The sequence below is a fragment of the Aedes albopictus genome, chromosome 2 (genome assembly GCF_035046485.1).
Source record: "Aedes albopictus strain Foshan chromosome 2, AalbF5, whole genome shotgun sequence".
Taxonomy (NCBI): Eukaryota; Metazoa; Arthropoda; class Insecta; order Diptera; family Culicidae; genus Aedes; species Aedes albopictus.
This window is the reverse complement of record NC_085137.1, coordinates 178,576,861-178,600,117: the sequence shown is the minus strand read 5'-3', so window position 1 is coordinate 178,600,117 and position 23,257 is coordinate 178,576,861. Positions and strand designations below refer to the sequence as shown.

Sequence of the window (23,257 nt, the reverse complement as noted above, 5' to 3'; positions counted from 1 at the left end):
CGCATGAAAATTCTGCTCTTTTAATTTACACCACCAAAATCATCGTATTTATACAATCTCTCTATCTTACCTGATACAAGGATGTTCAAATATTCTAAATGTCAATTCGAATTGTCAAAAAATTGCACCGCAGTGCCATACAGAGCGCGCAAAGAGAAATTCGCTGGGGTGAATTCACCCGGGTGAAATTATCTTTGCACTCTCAGTGCGGCACTGTGGTGCAATTTTTTGACAGTTCGAAATGACATTTGAGATAGGGTAAATGATGATGGTTGGACCAGTCCAAAAACTGATCATGGTTGGACCAATTTAAAAAAGTAACGATTTTGTTAATATTTTCAAGGAAATATGGTCAGATTTGTTGATACAGTCAACAAATAACTATTTCTTCAATGAAATTGTATTGAATTTCCTTGATTTGTTGGCAAATCTGTTGAAAAATTGACGGCTTTGAAGAGACCCACTTTTGGCACAATCTAGACTTCAAAATTAATTTGCATCACCCGCAAAATATATATTCTCCTTCAAATTCGTAAACTTTTTGGGTTATACTGTTGCGAAAATTTGTGATCTTTACATTACTGCATTAAAAATTTACTATTTTCCATTAAAAATCTCATTAATTAGGGAAATTGGACACTGTGATTTTGATCATGGTTGGTCCTACGTATGATTTTGGTTGGACCTAACCGTTACCATGATGGTTGCTATGACCGGTTCAGCTTATTTACAGCTCTTTTCGCGCGCTGACAGTTGAAAGTTTCAACGCGTTCACGGTTTTAAGTAAATATCAAAGTGCTTGAATTATAAATCGAATGTTCGAAACTGTTCTAAGCGATCTTTTGGAATGTCATGTGCCGTGCGATTTAGTGTGTGATTTCACCATGTTGATATACACCCACGGAGTGGCCGAGAGCACTCCTAGGTCCGGTGCTTCTGTGAAATAACAGCCAACCTTATTGCATGCCCGGATGTTGGTTGTGCTTTTATTGGGTGGCAGGATCACCAACGCCCACGCTATTTGGGTTACCCAGTTTGGTGTTGTCCCTTGTTTTGCCCCAAGAAGACCGAGGAGGACCGATCACGGAAACAGAATCAGACAACTACATTATAGAGTGATGGCGGAAGCTGCTGTTTTATATTTGAGCAACCTTATAAACTACACATTTCCAAAATAAACAAATAAAATAATAATAAAACCATCTTGTTTTCTTTGTATTGGCTTCATCGACTAGTCAGCGAGCGGTAATTGCCGCTGTGACTACAAATAAGCAGCTGGTATGTTCTGAGGTTTTTGGGGATCGTCAACGGTTGGTGTGTTGGCGTTACCAAACGTTGGGTGAAGAGATTAGGAGGGGAATGAAATCTTTTCGATTTTCCATCAAGAAACTTCAAAATCTCAACCGCTCAGAAGTACTCTGCTGCTACTAAATAGCTGCATCGGCTGCTAGCGGTTGAGTGGACAACGTCCTAGTGTCATTCTCATTGGCATCAGATCCCAACCCAGGAAAAGAAAAGTTCACGCGCGCTTTTGAAATTTGTAAGATAGTGCTATATTTCAATTATTTACTGATTCCCAAGGGTATGAAGCTCCTATTATATTTTAATTGTTTGGAATTGTAATGGAATTATAAATATCGATCGATGTAACAAAAGAATACATTATTTTTTCGGTTGGTCCAACCATGATCAGAGTTTTGGTCCAACCATAATCAGTGATGGTCCAAACAAGATCAGATTTCTTTGCTTAATAAAAACTATTTATATAATTATTATTTAAATAAATCAATGTTTTGTCGGCCTTTTTGAAAACTAGAAGAATAGAGCTTTCCATCAATCCCAAGTATGGAATGCAAAAAGTTTACCAGCATATGTAAAACTTGACTTGAATTTTGACTACGTATTAAAATACCCCAAATTGGTCCAATCATCATCATTTACCCTATTTCAACATCCTTTTATCAGGTAAGATAGAAAGTTTTGATAAATACAATGTTTTTGGTGGTGTAAATCGCGTTGCAAGAATTTTAATTGATGCTGTATACTCTCGGGAACATCTCTGTACAGATAACAGACTGCGTGCTGTCATTGCTTTGCGAAGCAAAAGTACTTGAGGTTCAAATAAAAACGATTGCGAATTTGACTTTAAAAATGCGGGAAACCCCATACTTTGTTTTTGACAAGATTTTTTGTGCAAAGTCCAATAAGTCGAAGTAGTATACGGTATAAATACCATGCTTGTTGCGGGGACGGTGTAAAGAAGGCAAGATCCCAATTCAATAATATATTGCGATGTGAACACAATTATAAAATTCCTAAAAATAACACAATTAACATGATTAATTCAATGGAGTTCATACTATAAGTGATTGTATACTTCTAGTGATCTTGCCTCAACCGTTCGTGCAACTATTTAATTGCTTGCTGCCATGTTCACCCCTTAATTTCGTCCTGTATGTTCAATAGTTCACTAGGTTATTTCTAATTTGATATTTTATTCTGTTTCTCTTACCAATTGTACGCTATAAACGATGGTCTAGCCTATGCGCTGCTCAAGTTCTGCATTAGCGAACTAGGGTAATTGATCCGGTCATGGAGGAGTTAAGCACTTGGTTCATGTTTGAACCACAATTGTATCGCCTTAAGCAAACTTTTTACATGGATTGAATTGAAAATAATAGAATTCACCTTTATCTACGGGAAAATAACGAAATATTGCCACTTTGAGGTTATTATGAGTATTTTATTCGTTTTTATCTGAAAGAACATTGTGTTCCTAATGTTGTAGGAACACAGCAGCAAACATATTAAAGACAATATTTTTTAAAATAGGTTTTTTTGGGCAAATCTTAAGCACACAAATGGTGCAATCTCATAATTTAAGCATAATACATCTATTAAAAAAAACTTTTGGTAACATTTCAGTCAAAAAAGTTCTCAATTGCCATTACCGCAACATTAGGTACTACCACAACGAAGGGAAAAAATACCCTAGATAGTGGATATATGGCAGGATTAGCATTATTTTCACATCGAAATATAAGAATTATACCTAATCTAGAGTTTACTATGTAGCAACTTTCTTATTTATTTATATTTGCAACACTTTGTGGCTGCCTATCTGGTGTATTAGAAAATATTTTATCGGTAACACAGCGCAACATTTTTTTTTGTCTCAAAAGCAAACTTATGTGTCTCTGACAGATTTTGGGCCGCTGAATCCGAATCCGGGGTTAGATTTGCTCCAGCACGTCACAATTTTGAGCTATACCTCAATTTATAGAGCAAAATATGCGATTTTGGGCTTTTTTGACTGCCAGCCATTAAGCATGGAAATATTTTTTTAAGCAATCAAAAGGTAAATTGGTCAAATTCCAATTCAAACTACAGTCATTAAATATTTAAACATGTTCCAAATTCTGTCCGAAACGCCGCTCGGTTATTCCATCTCAACTTTCTTATTCCCTTCTTGAAAATAAACAAAGATTGTCCCTGCGCTGCCCCATTGATTGAAATCGCTCGAACAGTTAACCATAAGGCCGCTTTAAATTCTTTATTGTAGTTTTGGATCGGAAATTGCAGAATATCCTCCATGTCTTGAAATTTTAATTTCAAACGATTACGAATAATATCGCTACACCAAGCCCATAATATGGGCTCCAAGCAGGATTTGATACGATGGAAATTAGAGTCTATTAAACCACATTTTACACAATTCGATGATGCAAGGTTTCCAATATTGTACGCCAGTAACTTTTCTTTATTACAAATGACATCATTCAAAAATAAGTACACGTTTGATCTGTACACTAATGTAAGAAAGTTTTTACCAAAGTTTTCCCAAATTATGCTTCAATCGGCAGCATAATCTGCTTCAACATTTGGAGGCTGATGTATTTCGTCTATGAAATAATCGTACAACAGTTTAGTAGTACACAAATTGAAATTGTTCTTTAAATGTTTGCTGATTTCTATTCACTCACTCGCGTTTCGTGACCATTTTTTGTGGTTGATTTAACGTTAATACAAAGGTTGCTTCGCTTATACCACCATTGACATCTACATTGTACAAGATAATTTTAATAAACAAGGCTTTGCATTTTGACTCGGGATCCACCAGCCTGAGACCTCCTTTTAGATAGTCGAGGTAAAGTTGATTTCTATTAATCTTGAACACTTGTCCGAACCAAATAAACTTTCCGCATGCCGCTTTAATTTGGCCTATATACTTATTCGATGGTGGAAATATTTGAGCAACATACCATAGTTTCGAAAGAATGAAAATGTTCAATACTTGACATCTCTCAATTATACTCAATTTCCTCACATAGTTTAGCTGTAAGGTAGCTTTTAGGCTTGCAATTAGTTTTTTGTAGTTTGAATCTACAGAGCTGCTACAGTTTTTCTTGAAATCAACTCCTAAAACTCTGAGGCAATCAGTTTCCTGAATCAATTTAGGCCCTACTTTAGCCTGGTTTAGTCGAAGAAAAAAAGATTTACTGTAATTGATTTTAATTTTCGCAAATAATGAAAAATTTTCAAAAATGCTAAGCAACAGATCAATTTCTATATCATTTCTAATCAACAAGATAATGTCGTCTGCAAAAGCTAAAATGCTGACAAACTTGTCATAAACAAGTATGCCAGGAATAGGGTTTGGGTACTAGTAGTGGACCCCCTAAGCCATCGACATTTGCTTCTGCGGGATTTTAGCTATGTTACGTCAGTGGATTGTTCTAATGTGGAATTTTATGACAAGTTTCATGTCCCCTCTTTATGTTAAGATCGTCAAACATACAACAATAATAAATTATTCCTGTGAAATACGCATTTGAAAATATGCATCGATGTTGCCTATAATGGACCCCATCGGGGTCCACTATAGGATTGTTTACACATATCTCGGCGCCTGTAGTGGACCCCCATTTGATTTCCATGTTATCTGTCATGTTGCCGACGGAGCCTATAGTGGACCCTCCTAAATGTGCCCTATAGTGGACCCTTTTGAGTGTTTACATTCATTAAATAGTTAAAATAATCGATTTTTGTGACCATTTGGCAATTTGTTTGTCAGGAACTGCTGTGGAACAATGTAATTGATGTTCCCCCGGTGGAAGTTGCCTCGAATCAGTTGATTTGGGCATTCATATTTGAGTTTTTTTGTAGGGGGTCCACTATAGGCGCAGGGTCCACTACTAGCACACAACCCCTATATCTCCAAACAAAAACATTACTCGAAACCTTCTGAGTTTGTCTAAAACAGATCTGAATACTTTTTGTGGTTTAGTAACAGGTCACTGCTTAAGCAAATACTTTTTAAAACTACTAGGAATATGGGAAGATGACACTTGTCGATTCTGAGAAGTTGCAAGGAAGATTCGGAGCATTTATTGTGTAACTGTGATGCACTTTTCCATAAGAGGTGCATATATTTTGATAAGAGTGTTTATTCGATCTGTAATACCTTACTGGGATAATGCCTACAGTCAGCAAGTGGAATCACTTAACTCATAGTGATATGACACACTGGCATATGGCATATATATTAAATAGGGGCCCGCCACAATAGATCAACAATTGGTCGCAGTGGAAATGTACCCAACAGGAAAAAAAAAGCCAGGAATGCTGTTTGCAATATTCCTAAGCAGTGGTTCAATATAAATCACGAAGAGGATCATGCTTAAGGGACACCGTTGCACAGAGGTCCAATTTTGAGAAAAGCTGGCAGAAACTCAATTTTTGAACATGTCTTATATGGGATACAGTATATTGAGCATTCATCCATAATACCAGGAGCACTAACTGGCATTTAAAAAAATTGGAAATATTGATTTTGTATCTTGTTACAGCACTAAATAGCTGCTGATGGAAAAAGTGCTGAATTTTTGATAAAGAACACAAACAAGTTCAACTACTTCAAAAGTCTATTGATATAAGTAATACAATTGCTTTCGAAAGTTTATTTGTAAGTTCTTGTGTATATCAGGCATCTGCAATGGAGCAACAGATCAAAATAACACTTTTGGCTTCAAAATTGACATTACATGTCATTAGCACGAAAAATTCTTACAGTTTGAATTGAAAGTGTCTTACAAATCGCTCCCCTCTACTCCCCGCGGGGAGATTCCGTTCAAATGCTTGTTTATGTATGCAGAATCGGTTAAAGATAAATGCAACTGCCAAGAGCTGCCAAAACAATAGCGCCATGATGATATGTGTGTAGTGAAATCGTATGAAAAACATAAATTTTGTTCGGATTTTGTTCGAATAAATCGACAAAAAATGAAAATGCCTTTAAAATGAAATTGAGCGCTAAATCATGTTCTAATACACTCATATAGGCTAAAACTAGCAGACTACTATGATTTGGCAATTTTTGCCAGGTATTTTCAAATCTAGACCACTGTGCGTTGTCGGACCGAGCAGTTAATGTTCATTTCTGGCGTGAGAAAGCCATTAACCAAGACCCTCGAAGTAGCGTTACAATACAATGCTTTGATACAATCAATAATGTTAGACGGAAAACCGAACTTCACAAAAATTTTTCAGAGATACTCATGATTTACACGATCAAACGCTTTGTTAAAATCGACACTTACCAGGCACGTTTTGAAATTCTTGGATTCACATGATTTGGCTAAAACTCTTCGAACATCTTTCAGGTTATCCACACTAGACATGTTCGGCAGGCAAGCTTTCTGCCCCTCTCCAATCAATTTATTCAACATCGGCAATAATTTTAGTAAAAAGCTTGTAATCGCAATTTAATAAACTTATAGGGCGATAATCGTTCAAAGAAAGACTATTGCCTCCTTTCTTCGGAATGAGAGTGACTATTCCCTCGCTAAAGCTTTTAGGAGGCCTAATAGTACCGCTAAGATATCCATTGGAAAGATCTACTAAGTCATCCTTTAAGGAATCAAAGTTCAAGATATAAAACTCGTAAGGTAACCCGTCTGGGCCATCGGATTTCTTCCGTGAACAGCTTTCAAGAATAAGCTTAAGTTCGTTTTCTGTAACGGGTTCCATTAATTTAGTCCTGTTTTCATCTTCAAGCGATTGGGAAATGTAACGAATCGGATCATCTGCTTCAGCATATCCATGATTAGAACAATCATTTGTTCCACGTAATAATCGTGCACCATTTTTTTAAGGTTCCGTTATTTGTTTCAATGCAGTTATTGTTCTTCAATTTGAAATTGCTACTTGACGCAAGCTGTTTGATCTGCGCTGAAACTTGGAAAATATTCCCTGCAATAATGTTTTTTCATCCATTGTAGAACCGAAGTGCTCTAGGCGTTTTGATTCAATTTCTATAAGTCATGATTTGATCATTAATATGTCCAAATAAGTTTCCATTCCCGCTGATTTTTTATCGAACCACTCCTGCATTTTTCCATAGAGATAATTATTCTCGTTAAAGATTTTACTGTTAACCATCCAACTCTCGAATTTGAAAAATTGTCTTATCTTGCTCTTACAAACATCGTTCCACCAAAAGGGTATATCGGTTGCATAAACTTGGCGAATCTTAGTCTCGGCTAAACTTTAGAATAATGTCATCATCCCTTAATAAACTTATATTGGCTTTCCAATACCCACGCCCAAGGCAAATCATCTCATCTTTACTCATTGTTAATTTCATCATTATGGAACAATGGTCCGAAAACGGCAGAGCAATAGTTTCAAAACTCTTCACTTTTTTAACAAAATCCGGCGGTTCATAAAATCGGTTAATTCTCGATTTACTTTCGTTTCTAATAAAGGTAAAAACGTTCTTTTTAAGTTCTAGAGCTATGTCCTTCCACCCAAATAAGTGAATAAGTTTACTAAGGCCTGTCGAATATTTTTTGTTAGAACCTGCAGCATCAAATCCTTGTAAAATGCAGTTGAAATTCCCTCCGGCTACATTAAAAATGGCTCCTGCTTTGTTGAGATGTATAGCAATCGCATTGTGCGACGGAATAAACAAGAAATCTCGGATACTTTTTCAAAACGACGTATCAACATAGGATTTGCGTGTATTATACGTTGTTTTGAAAAAGTATCCGAGAAATTATCGAAGCAGAGCTCCTGGATAAAAAGAATATCAATTTCATGATTTGTAACAAAATCTTTCAAAAGAAATTTGTTGACCGCAGTGCTTGAACTGTTGAAATTTACAGAACCAATCTTGAAAACGTAATCCATTATTCAATAACTAAATAACTACATTGAAATAAAAAAAACGAAAATCTACACTTTATTTTTCCCCGTTCTTTTGGTATTTGTTGTAGGCAAATTTCATGGATCCCGGTAGGCGAAGTAGTGTTTCCTCGAGGTCATCTTCAGTCCTGAATTTCATGATGACCGACTGTTCCGGTTTCTCCTTGTACATGGAGAGCAGGTTATTGCTCTTCAGTCCCATTTTTCCCTTCATAAAGGCAAAGATTTCTGCATCACTCGGTTCCGGTTGACCTCGCTCAAATCGCAAACGTGGTGAATTTGCACGAAGAACTGATTCCGCCATTGTTCCGTTTCACTTAAGCTATTGTTATATCGAATAATAGCCCGTAGGCAAAATTGCTACAGAAAAGAAAACACTTTCAGAGCTTCACTCGAACATGTCTGCCTCTCTTGAAATCCGAGAACGAACTGACACTTTTGGTAATCAACTTATCGTAATTAAACATCTTGACTTTTAATATTTTGCAGAAACGAAGCATTATAAAAAAAAACTTTTTTCTTTAGGTGAAACCAAAATGGCAAAAGTTATGAATCATGCCTTGGGGTCATTATGACCCAGAAATTCAAACTCTTATAGAATGATGATTTTTTCACCAATTCAAATGACCAATGTCTTATTTGAAAGATAATTCCATCAAGAATGTGTTGATATGTTGAAACAGTGATTCCGGGAACATTGGCCACTGGGAATGTGCTACACAGGGCACCATGACGGACATGTGGGAGAGTACTACATTTTGCTAGTAGTTGTGAAATATCTCGCGTTCTGAACCATTTAGAAGGATACTGTCTTCGGCAAAGCTACTCAGAAGACTTAGAGATTTCGCATAGAAAACAACTTAGTTCGAGAATCGCTCATTTTGTGGCGCTAGTGTTCTTAGGTGCTTCCAGTTCAGTCTGAACGTCGTATATCTCGTGTTCTGGATTACTTTGAGGGATACTGTTTTCAGCATAGTTGTTCAAGAGACTAAGAGATTTCCCGTAACGTGGGTAGATCACCTTAGAACGGTGCGTTGCGGCGTAAGATCTACCAAATCAAATTTTGATCTTTTGAAATTTTCCTGCCTAAAGTAAGGCAGTAGTTTACAAATACTCCAAGATCAAAGTTTGATGCACTTTTTTGATGTTTATGTAATATTTTTGTTTCAATTTTGCTGCTAATCAATATTTTATTTCAGCAGGATTCAGGTCAATTTATTGTATGATACAAATTATATTGTAAAAATATGTAACTGTGGCGAGCGTATCACTAATATGTAGCTTTTTCGGCGTCAATGTTAATATTATGTAATATTTCAGATTCTCAACCGAAAATTCAAGTAATACAATTAAATGCCATTAAGATGACGAGGAAACCAAGACGTATTGGGCAGATAACTATTTCGGAGCAGTCTAATAATGGTGTACCTGAACGTTGACCAACCGCATCCTTTGGAGTACCCTTCCACTAACAACACCTAGAACAACACCCATATCCCCTTCAAACCTAGGCCCGAGAGGTCGTAGAACTTTCTACATCTTTCTTTAGGTGTCTAACTAACCATCCTTTCATATTCCTCAGCAGTCGCAAGAACGATGCCAGGGCAACTCTAGACTGTTGGAGGATTGCGTCAGTCTTGTTGAGAAGTCAGAGAGAAGTCTCCAATCTTTGTGTTTGATATCCGACGGGAAGGAGGCAATCCTCACAACTGTGGTCTATGGCTGTACTACCTACGAAATTTGTGCGACTTGATTAATGCTTATTTTTACTTTTTCAGTGGTAACCAGGTAAATGATTAAACCATGACAATTTCTCGTACGCTTTTTCGCCAAGGAAAGCACCCCATTAAACCCTATCCAATTTCCAACTCCAGATATCTATGAAGTGGGCCAAGTTCTTGGACATATTCTGAGTAGATATCTAATCAACATTTCCTCCCCATCCCCGCTGATCGTAAGGACCTGGCCAGGTGTCGAGAGTTCGTTAAATGAAAGGTTTGTCAAGTCCCAGGCAACTTTTCTGGCGCATTAAACTTCTCTATCGACAGCCACCCCAGGATGTGTACGGTCGGCTATGCTATGCTATGCTATGCTATGCTAGTTGTTCAAAAGACTAAGAGATTTAACAAAATCACGAATTTCAACTCTAGAACTCTAGGGGGAGGGGGGTAGTATGGCCGAGCGATACGATTCATTCAAAAATTTTAGGATTTTTATACAAAAAAACGTTACGAAGGGAGGAGAGAGGTCAAAATATTTCGATTTTAGCGTTACGTAATAAATGGATGCTGCCTTATCCATGATTTTTGTTATGCAAAAAAGTATGTTTTTCCATACAAAATCCCATACAATTTTCAATTGCAATGCGAAGCACGGGGACGCTACCAATCGCTCCCAAATTTTGCACAGTTATCATGGACACTAAAAAGAATCGAAAAAGCTTTATTCCAAAAAAAAAAAAAAATCGGCCCAGTTGGCCCAGTCTAATAGGCATTTATAAAGATCATGTTAAGATAGAACATTTTGAAGATATAACTGCAAATGTATTGTATATTTCTTGTTTTTCACTCGACTCCGCGTTGTATGTCTATGTACATTTGATATATATCAATGGAAAATGCACAAAATTCATTGTTTGGGTTATGGCTGTAAGACAGAAAGGATTTATGTAAAGGACATCTCCAAAACGAACATAGTCTTCTCATCAAAATCCGAATTTTCAACTCGAACGTGAAATCTGTGCTGCTATACGCCAGTGAAACCTGATGTGTATCAGTAGAGAACACTCAACGGCTGCAGTTCTTCATCAAAAGATGCCTGCGGTATATAACTCCTGCATGGTGGCCTCACAATTGGATCTCCAACGTGGAGCTCCATCGTCGATGTCATCAAAAGCCGATAGCGACAGAAGTTCGGGAGCGAAAGTGGAGGTGGGTCGGCCACACTCTACGCAGGGGCGGAAACGAAATCTGCAAGCAAGCGTTAGATTGGAACCCAGCAGGGCATCGCAGCAGAGGCTGACCCAGAGGCTCATGGCGGCGCAGCCTCAATAACGAAATCAAGCAAGTCGACAGAAATTAGACCTGGCCACAAGTCAAGGCGATGGCTGACAATCGCCCAGAGTGGAGATCTTTCAATTCAGCCCTCTGCATCACCGTGAGTGCCCAGGACTGAAGTAGCAAGTAAACAACAAATGCCATGGGTCCATCGCCAGCTTTTCAGGCGAATCCTTGACCTAATACATCTCCCAACCACTCACTCCGTAGTACTTATGAGAGTGTTACTGAGTCGGAGGCCTCTTAGATAAGTGCTACATCAGCATTAAAGATGGGCGTGGACGGGAATAATGGCATTTGTGCTTTTGGTATTCTTGTTTAAGATTGGAGCAAAGTTAACTCCCCGATCTTGTTCCGAAAAGCAATCCAAGCATGATTATCAAAAGGTACATGAATGTTGTTAGTTTCCAATCTACGAAGTATACCGTAACTACGCTAACGCCCACGAATCGTTACCTGTTCTGTGACGGAGTTGGTTAACGCGTCCTGTCTGTGGGTTCAAACCTAACCAGGACAACGTGGATTTTTTTCACAATATTTCCAATTTGTCAATTTTTCAAAACAAATTGGGCCTAGCCTATGCACTTCAGTCATTACGTGTATTTGTGTTGTTAGTTCCAGATGTCCCCCTGAGACTGATCCATACTCATTCATGGTTTTATGTCGATATCCGTTTCTCGATGTGAAATACGTGTGCTTTACCCATCAAGCCAGTTGAGCTCCACAATACAAGTAAGATATAAAGGTCGCTTTTTTCGGACAAGGAAGCTAAAAAAATTATGGTATTTTTTCTCATTCATTTAACATGCTGACTATATCATAAAAGTTTCAGCTCCTCACTGTCCACATTCGGGTGGGCATTTGTTGCCGCAGATTTCGCATTCATCGATTTGCTTGCCATCGAAATGTTTAATCACCAGTCGAGCTAAAATGAACATGATGAGCATGATGAACCGTGACGAACCTGTGCGGTAAATTTTAACTCACAATTGTCATAAAAGTCATAAACCTTCACACTGCCAGGGATTTGTTGGAGCACATCACTCTGTCGGAAGCCGGTCACTGGCACACATAGATTTGTTTCCGGAAGTGATTCAAAATATAGCCACAAGGACGAATCGTCGTACTTTGTTGTGACTTTCTGTAATGAAAGGTGGACACATTAGAAAGACACCTAGACTTTTATTTGTTTGTGAATCCTTTACCTTGATTGTTTTGATTTTTTCAAGTTCTTCTACCGATTCATCGAGGGCAATATATCCGCTGGGAAAGGTGATTTCCATCAGTGCTAGCTTCGATATCTCATATGCTTCCTCAGGCATGAATTTTGCACATATTTGCAAATCAAGATATTGACCGGTGGATGTGTTCAACACTTGAACTTCCGCGTGAAATCGTGGCTTAACTTTAAAAATATTCGTCTTATATTTGTAATAAATGTAGAATTTTCCTGTTCCCGTCCCCTCGACCTTTACAGTAACATCTCGAACGTCAGCTGGAAGTGATGCGTTTTGTACTATATAGGATGTGTTTGAATCTACGGTGAGCGTGGTTAACTTTTCCGCCCCTCTGAATACGGAAACAACGTAAGAGTTACGATTTGGTGAAGTTCTCTTGCTGTGCTCTGCAATGGCTTGAAGTCCAACAAACGTGGTTTCAATATTGTCAGGTCCAAACAAATGCCGCTTATTGACTAGCCATTTCAAGATTTTCAAAGAATCCACGAAATCTCCTCTCTTCAGATAACAGAGCAATGCATAAGCAGTGGCATCGGTGAAAGTTAAATTATCATCCCACCATCGATACAGATTATCGCTTTCGGACCCTTCCACCAACTTTAAAAACGCAAATTCCGATTCGTATTGAGCAAGAATCAACGCATAAGCAGTCAATGAAAGGGCATAATTTGACTCAGTGTTTTGAACTTTTGATTTGAGATATTTCGTTCCTTTGTCAATTACGGATTTATATTTCTCAGTATTACAGTTGCATTCTAGAAACGCAACCAGAGTAAAGGCTGTAAGGATTACTTTGTCCTTATGTTTCCTCTGTAGTCCATATTCTGGGGCTTCTCCAAGTTCGCTGAAACTTCCATCCGTATTTTGCTGCTGCTTCAACCAGTCATATGCTTTTTCGATAACCTTCCTGTCAACTGCTACGAATTGATTCGTTTGTTGCAAAGTCTTTGCCACGAGAGCAGTGAGAAACACACTTCCTACATTGTCTTGCTGCCCAAACATGCTGAATGACCCATCGCTACGTTTAAACTTCAGCTGATTTTGGTATCCTTTATTCAGAAATTGCTTTGCGCGTTCTCTCAAATATACGTTCACCTTTCCTACTTCGTTCATGTAATCCAAAAGTATCACATTTGGAATCATTTTGAGAACATTTTGCTCGCCGCTTCCGGAAGGCAACCGTACCATATCTTCCAATCCGTCAGCTGCATCACCAAGAAGATTGCCTTGCACTGATAAGTAAATGTCCTCCGAGTTTTTATCAATATGTTTTGGCATTACTAACTTTATTTCGTACGTGTTAGTTTCATTCTGCAATTGTATGAAGCGTTTCTCCTCCTTCGGGTAAAGCAAACTTTCAGGCATGACTCGAAGCAATTGTTCCATTGAATCGGATCCTTCTGTAGACTCGGCAATGACTTTGATCACAATGTTACCCATCTTTTTCGGTTTGATCATGAATTGCACGGTGGAGGCAGAGTTTTTCGGAACAACGACATTCTTCGCCTGGTAGCTGACATCATTGCGCCCAGTATTATTTACAAATTCAAATTCTTGACGTGAGTTCTTGAGTGTGACTCCGACGTAAGTGATTTCATCCAGTCTGTTAAATATAGTCACTTTAATTATGGCGACCTCACTCTTTTTGATCCAGTTCGGCATGTTGGTTACGATGAAGAAAGGCTTTGTAACGGTCAATGAAACCGGCTTGTCCTGTACGCCAAGGCCTTGCTCAGGGCTAAGAGAAAATGCTGTTATTTCCCAACTGGTTATGGAGTCGGGAACCGTATCGGTGATGTTGAGTCTACCGTTGTCGCTGTTCGGAAAATGTAAAAATTAGATGAATCTAAATACGAATTATAAACTTTTATGCATTACTCGGTTTTACGCATATCAAACCACAGCCATGATTCAGGAAAATCCTTTCGAGGTGGGATGTATTCGTCCTCATCATCTGGCTGGTAGATACCGAATCGTGCACTCAGTGCTTCGTTTTGCCAAACGACATGGAAATACATAAATAAATTAGCCGTGTTTGATTTTGAATTACTTTTGAATGAATTGAATATCATGTTTTAGGAAAGAACATACTGAACGATTTTTAGAACTCTACATACCTCTAGGAATCAGTGCATTGGTAATTAATTCCATGTCCTCTATCTGGAATTAAAATTTAAAAATAAAAATCAAATTTAGGTATGATAATAAAGCAAAGTAGACCATGATTTCCAAAGTGCGAATTGTGATGCGGGGTGCAAAAGTAATCAAACCTAGCTTTACGAAGTGTTTCACCAGTACGCGGTTAGGATTCACAAAGGACTTTTGGGGACGAAACTTTTAAATTGCTCGCTGAAAGGAAGAAAAGTGCACTCGTTTTTGTACGTGAATCGAGTCTTAACAAGCGTACAGACTCGAATGTTGTGATGGTGTAGAACAGTTGGAAAGATCACCATTATATTTGCAACCAATGAATAGCGTGTGATCAGACTGACGTGAAACAGCAGTAGCTGAAATTGGTAAATTTCCATCATGGTTCGGCAGTACACTTGGTGAGAATGTTCCTTTTACCATAATACAATGAAGCGAATACTTGAGACGATGTTTGGTGGTGTAACAAAACTGTTTATACAATGATCTTCAGCCTGAATAAAATAACACATTTTATTACTATTTTATCTTAATTTCAAGAGTATTTAGTTAAATTAAATTATCTAATGGTTGAATTATCATATCTTCTACTAATTTTTACTCTTCCAGCGGTAACCAGGTAAATGATTGAACTAAATGTATAATATAATTGTTCTACGCTTTTTCGCCAAGGAAAGCATCCCATAAAACCCCATCCACATCCAACTCCAGATATCTATGAAGTGGGCCAAGTTCTTGGACATATTCTGAGTAGATATCTAATCAACATTTCCTCCCCATCCCCGCTGATCGTAAGGACCTGGCCAGGTGTCGAGAGTTCGTTAAATGAAAGGTTTGTCAAGTCCCAGGCAACTTTTCTGGCGCATTAAACTTCTCAATCGACAGCCACCCCAGGATGTGTACGGTCGGCTATGCTATGCTATGCTATGCTATGCTATAATAAAGCAAAGTAGACCATTTCTCAAACTTCTTTACCGGCGAATGTAATTCTGGGACTGGTGGGTCACGACCCATCCCAAGCAGCACCTGCAACATCATCCAAATATGGTTTTCTATGCTTTGGTCTAAAAGAGTTGCAATAAAAGCGCACGCAACTTCCATCTTGTCAGTTGAGTTGCATTTAAACTCCGAATATCGTTAAATTGCAGCTTTGTTTCATAGGAATTACAAATCAAATAACATCGTATTTAACATCGATTTATGGAGGCGGAGCTTACATATTCCTCACAAGTGGCAATACAGTCAGCTTGCATTAAATGTGCTATCGCTATGTAACACACATGAAACATCTTACTCTGGTTTGTTTGTTCAGATTAGGTTCCAAATGTGTTGCGGAAAACTTGCGCGTCTTTTCATTTTGACAGCTTTCTAACTTGTGGCAAAGACGGTACAATGAAGTAACGCGTAACTTCAGTAGCTTTTATGGTGCATTGAGCAGCAAATCTTTCACAGAGCTTCTGGTGTAGTGTGTAAGGTGAGTGGTTAATACTCCTGGTGTCCATGGTTCGAGTCTGAATATATTTTTTAATTTTTTATCATTCCCCCTGGCTCATGTTGCATAACGATTTAAAATTTGCGCTTTTTGCGTTTCAAAGAAGAAGCAATTGTGTTGTGTTGTCCTTAATTAGAACAGTGAATAAATTGCACTGATGTTGCTGGTACTGGCTTTGAAACAAGTCGTGTTGCTCGTGTTGCTATATAGTTTGAGATAGCATTTCCAGCTAAACTCACAAATCCAATTCAAATGAAATTTTGTTCATGTATGTGTTTCGTGTTGCACTAATGTCCATATTTTATCACCACCCTTTTCAAAATATTTTTCAACGTAGTACAAAATCTATACGCGTTTCCAATATTTTTAACGCTGCAAAATGCGCCAAAGTGGGCTGCAAAATGATGAGTAGGCAAGGAACGTTCAACATAGCTTTGGCCCTCATAAGTTCTTACCTCATGCTTCCACAGGTCAAGCGATGAAAAAGACAGTTGTTTGTGTACTTAACTGGTATAGTCAACAACCTACTGTTTCCGAAACCCAAAAATGTTACAGAAACCGAAAACGAAAGATTACGAACCGATTCAACGGCAACGACTTTTAGCGCGAAACAACGGACAAGAATTGGAACTTGGAATGTATCAACCCTATCCCAGCAGGGTAAACTGGCACAACTAGGCAACGAGACATGCTGTATAAAGCTTGAGCCCCTAGGTCTGAGCGAAGTCCGTTGGCCGAACTTTGGAGAACATGGGATGGCGTCGGGTCAAATTCTGCAATATTCTGGCATACGAGGCGAACACGCTCCTCGCCATCGTGGAGTTGGTTTCCTGCTCAGTGCTCACGCCCACGCTGCGCTCATGAAGTAGGAACCTATTGATGAGAGGATAGTTGTAGCCAGAATCAAAACACGGGTTCAAAACCTTACCATGCTGTCGGGGATAAGATTGCAAAAAGTGATATCATACCTCATGGGCGACTTCAACGCAAAGGTTGGTTCCGACAACTCGGACTATGAGCGCGTCATGTGTGACACCATGGTCTCTGAGATATGAGCGAGACCGGAGAGCTTTTTGCAGAGTATTGTGCCAACAATGACATGGTAATTGGGGGGTCGTTCTTTCCTCAAAGCACAAAGTGACATTGATGCGCAGCGCTGACATTGTGTCCGACCATCTTTTCCTAAGCGGCGAGATCCGGCTGCGCATTGCGAGGATCCATCGGGCCAACTAGGTAGAAGCGACGCTGAAAAGGTTCTTCGCCCAGGAGCTGGACAAGCATACTGCGGTTGTTCCGAAAGGTGGAAGCTTAGAAGATCAATGGAGCGCCATCAATAACGCCTTCATCGCACTCGGCGAGAATAATTTGGGTGAGCTATGTATCGTGAATACTTGTGCGATACGAGACCGTTTGTGCAAGTATGTGAGAGTTTCGTGACGTTTTTTATCGACACATACGTGTGTCTAGAGCATCAGCTGTCAGTCGCCCCAATCAACGAATACGATTCGGTAAACGGGGCGCAGTCGTGAACCAACCAACACATCCTCGCTGTATTGTAACTGACCGTGATTTCAGCCCTCTAGATAGCTATTAGTGAACACCCCTTAGTGCTCCGGTTGTACTGTTGAAAGTATTAATCCAGTAATCATGAAATTGAAGCCATTTCACCTATACACAATCAACTAAACTAAACAAACTTTGTAAAATGTTCATGTGGAGTGGACCTGGTGTGATGGTTAGAACACTTGACTATCACGCCGAGGACCTGGGATCGAATCCCACTCCCAACAAACTCTTCTTCCTTCCGAAGGGAAGTAAAGCGTGGGTCCCGAGATAAACTAGCCTAGGGCTAAAATCTCGTTAATACAGAGAAAAAAAATGTTCAGACAAATCGCAAACACATTCAAACGTAATAAATATTCATATGCGCAGAATCTGGAGGCAGCGTTGCCAGACGAGTGTGATCTCGATGTTGCCCCTCTAAAGGGCTGCTACAGCACAGTAAAAGCCCTATCAACGACGTACACGCAAAAAAATCCGTTCCGATATAGAGCTTGCTGACGTTTATTCACCTCTCTCTTTCAAGCATGCAGGCGGGATACGATTTGTTTTCATCGGGAAACCTTTCCTGATGGCAACAAATCCTATTCCGCCTGCATGTTTGAAAGAGAAAGGTGAATAAACGTCAGCAAGCTCTATACGTGCACTACTCCCAATCACGGCAACGGGAACAAACGGGAACTATGCATAGCAACGATAACAACAATAAGAAATGTACACCGTGAACTAGATTTCACGTTTTCTAGAACGCCCATATTGACAGCTGGAACTAGTTCCAGTTCACGGTGTATATTTGCTTGTTCTCATATTTGAGTTTGTTTGTTCACGTTTATCAGAACGGTTTTCTGAGCGTGTAGTCAAAAGCACCATCTGGTACGTGGAACGGAGTCGACAGACCAAATCATCCAATAAAGAGTGCAGAGCCGTTTTGTAGGAATGCGACGTGGGCGGTAATGCTGCCGCAAGGAACCCGGCAGAATCGGAAGCTGCATAGGGCAGGCCCACCACTTTTGGGTAAAAAAAAACGCCGCCATTAAGAACTGGAGTGCGTGAAAATGGAACTGCTGTGCCGTTTTCAAGAAACACGGGTCACTCGCTCAAAACCAACCAAGCAACTTATCAAGATGATCCAAAACGGTCGGTACACTGAGCCACTTAATTTTTCATTTATAATACATTACAACATTCATATTATTATAAGACACTGCTTGTTTGGAAGACAACTAAATTAGTTCATATGGTTCATACATAACAATGTTTAATACTCACATCATCAGCAGTACCTTCGATTCCATCAGAGAACGCTTTAATTTCATTCAGCACTCGTTGCGTCGTAATCTGGTTTCCATCGCCTTGAAGCCAAGCCCCTCTATCGACCGCTAGCAATCCAATGTAAGAGTTTGGTGTAGATTGAACGTTAAGCTGGACTTTTTTCCCGGGCTGAACCTTGGGTTGTCCCTTATCGGTAAGAAGCGTTACGTTAACCTGGAATTTAGTTGACATTGGATGGTTTGTAGAATTTTCAACGGCTAATACAAGATTCATACCCAATTTGTTAAACTACTTATCAGCACTGGTACAGTGTCCTTCAGTATCTGATCATTGTGAATGCTGTATACGAATACTTTTGCTTCTGGGATCATTTCCGGTGTGGCCGCAATTTCGAACTGAATACTGTCAGTGCTATTGAGCTTATGCTGATTTACGGTCAAGATTTTTCCTTTAGATATAACTTCATACGTCAAATGATTCAACGGGACGGATGACTGCACTTGAACCATAAAGGGCCGGTTTATCATTACTTGTTCGGTAATTATCGATGCTTGAATTACGCCGGCAACACTGTACGGATTCACATGCAGTTCGAACTGTTCAGTTGTGTTGCGATAAGAAATGTCTAGCTCGATGTGCGTGACTTCATCCGGAACATCCAATGGCAATGGAATAGTTCCTTCTGAATCTGGAGTCAAATGCAGTTCGGTTTTCTGGAAGTCATTCCGTTTGGCATAGCTTATTTTAATGATTACTTGATGCGTACTCATTTCTTTTAAATGTGCTCCGCTTGGATCTTTGATCTGTACATAGCAACGGTACGGATGTCCAGGAATGAAATATTTGGAAGACTTTTTAAGAGACAATTGATACGACTGGGTGAAGATTTGAAAAGATTTTCTCGCCTCCATATTTTCTCCTAACAAATATTATGTTTGAATATTTCTTGAACCATTTTGAATTTATGAAATCTACTTACGTGTATATTGATCGTGGATAACGACTGTCACGTCTACTGAAATATTCTCGTCCGGTTGCGATGTTTGATGTAGCAAATCAGTCATACTGAAGGATAATCTCTTTTTCCCAACAATTCGTGCAGTTTTGGTGAGATATTTTGGACCGTGGACTGTTATAATAGCGTTTCCTTTCACAGGTTGACCGAAGATGTACCGTGCCTCGACATCTACAACAAATTCTCTGTCTTGTACGGCCGCTGGTTTAGGCGTACTTATCCGGAGTTCATAGTTGGCTAATTTGTAGTCATCAACTAGAAACGAAACAACATGATCCTTTCCATAGACATTGGCTTTGATTGACCAGTTGCCCAAATTTGGCTCGTTCGAAATTTCCAATTGTGATTGGAATACTCCATTTTGGAGCATTGCATACGGCCATACCTTGATCTCGTTGTCATAGGGATCTGCCAGCGCTACACTTATTGCTCTCGGTTTATCAACTGGCTTTGTTGTTTGGTCTAATAGCAGCACTCGAAATTTTACAACATTGCCAGGCTTATAGATTGGCTTATCCGTTTGAATCAGTACGGAATATGACTTATCCAGTATTGTAAGAGGGATTGTAAGATCCACTTCACCTCCCGATCCGGATAGCAGTTTGAGTGAGTAAGATCCTTGCGGTAAAACTGTTGTCTACAAGAGGCAAATTCTTAAGGTTGAGCTGTTGTCTTCGTATTTAAAATCACTTACATCAATTTCAACCAGTTGGTTTTGACTACTCTTCAGGTATACATCTTTATTAATTTGGATAGGTTCGCCGCTTTCAGAATAGTCGTTTTCAGAGTAGTCGTTTTCGATAGTCACGCGTAGTTTAGAAAATTTATTGAAATCGTATGTAGAGACAGAAAACTGGTAAGGTTGTTTGGCGCGTAGATATTTCGGCGCAAGAATCACGTAGTTGCTGAAATCATAACTTTTAAGTAACGTTCAACAGCAAATCTGAAAACGATCCTTACCCAGTTTCTTGTGTATACACAGCTGATAATAGAGCGCACAGAATAGTCAATCCTCTGTTCTCGATCATATTTGTTCCATGGATCACCACTGACTGGCGTACATCAGTCCAAAGAGAAACAATTCGAGGACGCAGACGGCACTCAGGGCCAAACTCGGGAAGCAGACTAATCATTCAATATATTGTGCAGCATTCTGAGCCGGCGCTGGATGACTAGCAGCCAGAAAGCAAATCAGCAGTGATTAACTGGGAATCTCCGGAACGAGGGATTCCCCCTAGCATAAGATCGGGTCAAGCCGATCGAAGCAGGTTATCAAGGCAGAATTCTTATTCTTTTATTCTTACGTTACATTGCGTTCGGACTGAAGAGTGGCCTGTCTCTGAAGCGTAGAATGACGAAACTCCAAAAAGATCGTTTGCGATCGTGGATGACTTTCAACTACAATGTGTTCGTGTATTGCATGCGCTATAAATATTACATCAGGACAGTCTTCAATGATTACAATATAGTCAGCGCTATTGGTGTTTGTACAGTATGTAGTTGCTCACATTTCGGCTTCATAGGCAGCCATTGATCTTTACCAAAGTTTATTTGACCCGTAATTTATTGTTTCGCCATAAGGGAGGTCATTTTAAACACAGGATGGTCCGAAAAAAAAAACATTTTTTTTATTTGAAACCATTATATCTCTTGAACCAACAAATCGATTTGTAATTTTTTTTCACGAATAAAAAGGTTTTTTTTTTGAAAACGTTCTAAGAGTCGATATTTCCATGAGTCGATGGTCACTTTGATATCGACTCATGAAGGTTTGACTGTAATTTAATATTTTTTTGGATATTTGTCTAAAAATCTTCATGGATTTTGCGACAGTCTGCCATACAACACTTTTTGAGCTACATGAATTAAAAAAAAATCTATGAAAAAATATAGGCCCTCTTTAAATGTTACTCTAGACTAATTTTGAAAATCAAAGTATGCAAATTTGCTTTCAAAGACAAAGTCTTTATGCCCACCAAGTTTCGTTTGATTTTGAGAGGGTGCTGCCGCCAGCCCCTTAGAAGGGTTGCCGCGAAATTCGTTATATGGAATGGGAACGTCCATAAATTACGTAAAGTAGCCATGGGCTGCTAGGTGAACTTCAGTATGCACAAAAACATCAGCGAACTCGCCTGTTGCAGAGTTATGCTGCCGTAATTCTGCAAAGTGACGTAAGCGCCATTCAAAATGTCGATATTTTTGGTATATTATACATAATATCTGGTGTTAAAATAACACTGTGGTATGCCTGCTGTACTAGAATGCAAGATCTAGTCGTAATCTATCATCTTTGGAAAGAAACTTAGAAGATGAGCAAGAGTTTTATGCATAATAATAAAAAAAATAGCCAAAACTATCAATGTCGCTTACGTCACTTTGCAGAATTACGGCAGTATGATTCTCCATGAATTCTTTCAGGCATTCCTTCAGAAGTCCCTTCGGAATTCCTACATAAATTCCTTCTGATTTTCCAACGGAAGGTCCTCTTCAGATTCCTCAGAGTTCTTTCTGAGATTCATTCAGGAGATCCTCTGAAATTTCTCCAGGAGTACCTTCGGAGATTGATCTAAAAGTCCTTTCTAAGATTTCACTAGAGGTACCTTCGAGGGACCCCCAGGAGTTCCTACTGAAATTACTCCAACAGTTTCTTCTGGTATTTCTCCAGGAATTGATTCTTGAGTTTTTTTTATCTGTAATAACGAGATTGTTAGCCCTAGGCTAGTTCATCTCGGGACCTACGCTTTACATCCCTTTCGAAGGAAGAACTCACATTTTGCGAGTATATCGGGAGTGGGATTCGATCCCAGGTCCTCGGCGTGATAGTCACGTGCTTTAACCACCACACTGGATCTGCTCCACAATTCTTAAGGATCGTCAAGAAGTTTCTTCTTGGATTTGTCGAAAAGTTCCCTCAACGATTTCCATTTTGAGAAATCCTGCAGCAATTCATTCTGGAAATGCTTCAAAAGTTTCTTCTGTGATTTTTCAAGGAGTTTTTGGAAGTCTTTCTTGGTTTCCCCCAGAGGATTTGCTTAGCAGTTCCTTTACGGATATAATAGAACACTTTTCCCTAGACAATTGTGGTGGAGAGGTATACTTGGTTTGTAGTAGCAACGGACGTAAGGACGTGGCCACTTGACACTCTTGAAGATGTACTCCCCTAAGGCGTTACATATGATCATGCTCAATTAGATGCAATTTTTAGTTAGTAAAGCAAAATTCGATTTGATTCGATTTGATCTCTCTTGTGTTTACTGGCAGTGGACGATGC

The 23,257-nt window shown here is 39.1% G+C and overlaps 1 protein-coding gene across 1 annotated transcript; it reads right to left on the bottom strand.

Moving 5' to 3' along the window:
• Nucleotides 1-11,756: 11,756 nt before the first annotated feature.
• LOC109419609 (thioester-containing protein 1 allele R1) lies at nt 11,757-21,296 on the bottom strand. Its single transcript, XM_019693839.3, has 10 exons — nt 20,947-21,296; nt 20,681-20,891; nt 19,951-20,623; nt 19,247-19,890; nt 18,969-19,184; nt 14,617-14,659; nt 14,378-14,486; nt 12,467-14,315; nt 12,249-12,402; nt 11,757-12,186 (listed from the first exon to the last, which is right to left on the bottom strand). Exons 1-10 carry the CDS (start codon nt 21,117-21,119, stop codon nt 12,098-12,100), a joined length of 4,161 nt encoding a protein of 1,386 aa, XP_019549384.3. The 5' UTR covers nt 21,120-21,296; the 3' UTR covers nt 11,757-12,097.
• Nucleotides 21,297-23,257: the final 1,961 nt, after the last annotated feature.

Bases quoted from the DNA above. Each gene is read 5' to 3' on its own strand.
- LOC109419609 (XM_019693839.3), bottom strand. From the start codon at position 21,119: ATGATTAGTCTGCTTCCCGAGTTTGGCCCTGAGTGCCGTCTGCGTCCT. The intron at 14,316-14,377 runs GTAATGCATAAA...TTTTCCGAACAG, and splicing joins TTTGATATGCGTAAAACCGA to CGACAACGGTAGACTCAACA. The intron at 12,187-12,248 runs GTGAGTTAAAAT...TGTTCATTTTAG, and splicing joins TTATGACTTTTATGACAATT to CTCGACTGGTGATTAAACAT.